General features: G+C 42.5%; 1 protein-coding gene across 1 annotated transcript; it reads right to left on the bottom strand.

Moving 5' to 3' along the window:
* Positions 1–2,295: 2,295 nt before the first annotated feature.
* Positions 2,296–3,258, bottom strand: LOC108794395 (olfactory receptor 50-like). Its single transcript, XM_018565422.1, has one exon. It carries the CDS (start codon positions 3,256–3,258, stop codon positions 2,296–2,298), a length of 963 nt encoding a protein of 320 aa, XP_018420924.1.
* Positions 3,259–5,259: the final 2,001 nt, after the last annotated feature.

Below are 5,259 nucleotides of genomic sequence, written 5' to 3'. Positions count from 1 at the left end.
CGAATTATATCCGAAATACGAAATTCCGTTAACGAATTTCGGATGCGAATTTCTTTGAAACAGAAACGAATATTACCCCTGTAAATGAGGTTGAACAACATGACAAGATTTTTTTTAAAATCCGAAATAAGGATTTGCATTACAATACACAGGCAGGAAATACGAAATTCCGTTGACGTATTTTCGTTCCGTTACGAACATTCGTTATATTGAAGTTAAAAAGCAAAGTACATTTATATTGGAGTTGATGGTAGTTTTTTTTATCTGAAATACGAAATTCGGATATGGAATCCGTTAACGGAATTCGTATTTCGGATAAAAACCAACTACCACATCGACTCCAATATTAACAAAGGTATTTTTGCTTTTTAACTTCATCATAACGAATGTTCGTAAAGTTACGAAAATGTGCAGAAACTAACGAAAATTCGTATTTCGTACGAATCCGAATTGAGTTTCGGATACGAATTACGAAATACGAAATAACGGATATTCAGAAACGGAACGAAACGGAACAATTTTTTTTACGGCGCACAAGTCTAGTGCTTACCACATCCATCAATAAGCCTTGGCCACCCATGACCCAGTTCCTGGTTCACCAGTTTCCTTCCTTAGACCACTTTTGGTCGGTCCTGACCACTGCAGACCAGACGTCTAGAATCACAATTTACTCCTTGTCAAAGTCCCTCAAATCCTCACACTTGTCCATTATTTCTGCTTCCAACACATCAACTTCAGGGACATAATGTTCACTTGTTGCCGAATATATCCCCCCCTTCCAGGTGTCATTGTAATATCCCCCCCACTTCCAGGTGTCATTGTAATATACCCCCCACTTCCAGGTGCCATTGAAATATATCCCCCCCACTTCCAGGTTGTCATTGTAATATATCCCCCACTTCCAGGTGTCATTGTAATATATCCCCCCCACTACCAGGTGTCATTGTAATATATCCCCCCACTTCCAGGTGTCATTGTAATATATCCCCCCCACTTCCAGGTGTCATTGTAATATATCCCCCCCACTTCGAGGTGTCATTGTAATATATCCCCCCACTTTTAGGTGCCATTGTAGTAAAAATGTAGAATTTCTTACCATAGTCAGTAGTGTCTGCTTATAGCATTGATAAATTGAAGAAACTTTTAGATGAGCTTCTTGAGACATTAAATATACAAGGATATGGAAACTACTAGAGCTAAGTATTTGCAAACACGCACACACTCATTTATATATGTTGAACTCAATGGACCTGTTTCTTTATTCAACCTTACCCTCTATGTTACCATGTATAGAATAAAAAGCTACTAAAACTGGTTAAAATAGAAAAAAAGGCAATTTATTCATTTTTTACATCTTTTTTCTCTATAGTTTCCATATAAAATCACAATTACAAAATAAGGAAAACAAAAAAAGTCAAATGAAAGCCTACAAAAACATTGTACGTATTACTTTGATACCTTAAATAATAACAAAGTTATTGCAGAATAATGGTGGAGATGTAAAAGTTTCTCTGGTCCATAAGGTGCGCACAGGTATGAGAACTTGAGGGGTTAACAACTCTTTCTTGGACTCTATGATAATTGGTGTGGTGCCTCTATTACATCTTTTACATTAGGTTTTTATCCATGTCAGTTTCCCCATTGGGGAGATCCACCCTCTCTATTTGTCCACATGACCATTGGCTCTGGGTCCTAGAGCCAGTGGTCATCTGGACATTAAGAGAGGGTGGATCGTGGACCCTGGAGTCTAGGACATACGGGGGTCCATAAATAACCATTTCCTATGCTCTTTCGCTCCATCCAGCGGCCATTATGCAGTATAACATCACAATAAATTTGTCATGAAAAGAGAACATATTAAGAATGTTTGTTTTTTACATTCAAAATGAATGTGCACAGATATTCACAGGATGAAAAGTGAAGGGAAACCCACAAATATAGTAGTTAGTGGAACAGGAAAAGTGGGGCTATCTTCATACGGGGACACATGTCAGAGGTGGCCTCTCTCCTCACTTTCTACGATATAGATCACATGTGTCAAACTCAAGGCCCAGGGGCCGAATCCGTCCCCCCAGGCCACTTCCTAGACTTCTACATTCAGATCAAGGCATTAAGTTATTACTAAAACCAGTGATAATCGAATGCAGAGGCAATTATGATAAAGATTAGATACATTTATATAGTCTTACAGGTACCTTTGAGGGCAACCATAATGTTGATGCGGCCCACGATTACATTGAGTTTGACACCACTGATATAGATGGTAATAAATATCTATGAACCTTTTTAAACTCTTCACCACTTTTCCCAAAGATAAATAAAACTTGTGGCAGATGTTCTTATATCACGAAAGGATCTTTTGAGTGCCGCCTTAAGATCTCTGCTCCTCAGGCTGTATATCAATGGATTAAGCAAGGGGTTAATGAGGGCATATATGACTGAGAACAGTTTGTTCATACTAAACATATTGCTGGAGGTGGGAACAAAGTAAATAAATATTAAGGAGCCATAGAAGATGAAGACCACCGTGAGGTGTGAGGTGCAGGTGGAGAAAGCTTTGAGTTTACCAGTTTTGCTGCGAATTCGGAGAATGGTATTGAAGATACGTACATATGGAAGAAATGTGCAAAGAAAGGCTCCTAATGTGACAATGCCACCCAATGCGAACACAAGCACAATGTTTATGGTGGGGTCTGAACATGAAATCTGGAACAAGTGCGGAAGGTCACAGAAGAAGTTGTGGATGGAAATTGGGCCACAGAAGGACAACCTGAGCAGACATAGAGTATGAACCAAGGCATAAATAAATGAGAAGACCCAAATGAAACAAGCCAAATGGCTGCACAAACTCCAGGACATGATCTGCATGTAATGTAAAGGTTGGCAGATGGCAACGTATCGGTCGTAGGACATAGCCGAGAGCAAGAGTAGCTCTGAGCAAGCAAAGTAGAGGAAGAAGAAAACTTGGGCTCTACACGCAGGAATGGTTATAGATCGGCTTTTGGCGACCAGGTCAAAGAGCATCCTTGGTGCTGTCACCGATGAATAAGACATGTCCAGGACGGACAAATTGCTGAGGAAAAAATACATTGGGTTGTGCAGATGATGGTCGATGAGAACCAAGAAAAATATAAAGAGGTTTATGATGACAGTCATCAGATAGATCCAAAGGAAAAGCAGAAAAAGTCCACGCATGGTCGGTGGATGGTCTGATAGACCCACAAGAGTGAGAGAGGAAATCATGGTAACATTCTTCATGTTGTCCAGTTTTTATTCTGTGTGTAAACAATAATACAAGATGGACAATATGAGGAATTATTAGAAGGAAAACATATAAGATTTGCCCGCACATGTCGAAGTGGAAATTTTTCTGCAGCTACTGAAATGTGCAGATATAAAACCTTAACAGTCCCAGAAGGCCGTATCCTCTGATGGAAAAACACAAAGCTGGAAGTCTTAGGAAATGTCTTAGGGCCAATTATTTCAAACACATTTGTCACTTCAGAGCTATTTATACATTTGTAGATAATAACATTTAAATAAAAATGTATAAAACTTTACCCAAACTACATTTTACATCTTTGCCACTTTTTGCCAGTTTAATTTCCAGGTTAATCCCCGGACTATAGGGTGTGGATGAGGATCTAAAATCACATTTCAAGCAAACTGCGGTATACTGAGCTTAGGGTAACGGTAGGACGCTAGTTTGTGTCCTCCCGTTACCCTAAGGAGAACTATGGGGAAAAACACTGACCCCATAGTTCTCCTTTAAAACAATGTATTTTTTTAACATGTTGCTATTTAATGAAAGCAAATAATTAGGAAGAAACAGTGCAGGACAAAGCAATAGGTTCACATTGATGATGACCCTGCTAGCAGCTCACGGTGGCCCTGTTGCCTCCTTGCATAGATTGAAACATGTGCAGCCTGGAATAAAAAGGGCACAGGGCCGGATTTACTCTCTCTGCTGCCACAAGGCCAGGTTCCTCAATGCGTCCCCCCACCCGCCCACCCCATTCTCAACGTGCCCCCGTGCACCCCTCCCCACCCCCCCATGGAGAATGGCAGACCTGTAGGCTGCATACAAGTGATCTTGGTGACATCGCCAGGATCACTTGTATAAAACAAGTGGCAGCCTCTCCGCTGTACATTTAGCTCTGCTTGCTCAAAGCCCGGCTAAATGTAGAAAACAACTACCCGCCCGGCACCCGGAACTGCATGTCCCGGGCGTTGGGAGATAGGAATTCCACAACCCTGCTGCCCTGTACTCCCTGCTGCCCCGAGGCCAGGCCTTGGTTGGCCTTGTGGGAAATCCGGCCCTGCCTGTGTGGTGGGTGGTGAGTCAAATCCTTGTTTTCTTCTAGAGATGACCAAAAATAATTATCTACACCACAGCGCTCAGCATGAGAAGTTCTTCCACATCAATGTGAAGGGAAAGGGCTGCCGTCCTCAAGGCCACCGGGAAGTATCCTCAAATACCATGCAAAACAAAAAACAAACAGCGCCCTCTCCTAGTGTAAAAACGTTTACTTTATATAGAGTAAAACATTTTTTCATAAAAACTACTCACATAGAGATAAATTGGGATGAGCAATAAGATAGCAGGCAGATCCTAGAGATGACCGACTACCAGACACATTTCGGGGAGCTTCTCCCTTCCTCAGAGCTAAGGGCGAGGGAGAAGCTCCCCCCGAAATGCATCAGCTAGTCAGTCGTCTCTAGGATCTGCCTGCTATCTTATTGCTCATCCCAATTTATGTCTATGTGACAGTGACGTGTGGTACCTCTTGCTCGGGGTGAGGCATTCCTCAGCCCCGCCCCCGGCGACTGAAGACCGCCCCTGCCAACCAAAGCTCCAACTCCTGGCGGCCGAAGCCCCACCCCCACCAGACGAAGCCCCAACCTGTCCCCAAGCTAGTGTAAAGGAGGAAGGGAGGAGGCAGGGAGGAGCCTCCCTGTCCCTCACTTGCTCCTAACTGCTGAGGCTCCATGACAGGTTACACAGAGGGGAGGATTTCCCTGCTGTGTAACCTGTTAGATGCCGATCTGAATGGAGAAAAAGCTGTCAGCTTCAGACATGAAGCTGACAGCTTTTTCCTCCATAATTCTAGGTGAGGCTCTGCCTCCCCTGACTGCACGTCTCTGCTATGTGAGTAGTTTTTATGAAAAAAATGTTTTACTCTATATAAAATAAACGTTTTTACACTAGGAGAGGGCGGTGTTTGTTTTTTGCTTCTTCTAGAGATACTGCCGCCATTG

The sequence above is a fragment of the Nanorana parkeri genome, unplaced genomic scaffold (assembly GCF_000935625.1).
Source record: "Nanorana parkeri isolate BGI_ZX_2015 unplaced genomic scaffold, ASM93562v1 scaffold847, whole genome shotgun sequence".
NCBI classification, from domain to species: domain Eukaryota; kingdom Metazoa; phylum Chordata; class Amphibia; order Anura; family Dicroglossidae; genus Nanorana; species Nanorana parkeri.
The sequence above is the reverse complement of the archived record's forward strand: the minus strand, read 5'-3'. Positions and strand labels throughout refer to the sequence as shown.

Coding starts and splice junctions, on each gene's coding strand:
- LOC108794395 (XM_018565422.1), bottom strand. CDS start 3,258: ATGAAGAATGTTACCATGATTTCCTCTCTCACTCTTGTGGGTCTATCA.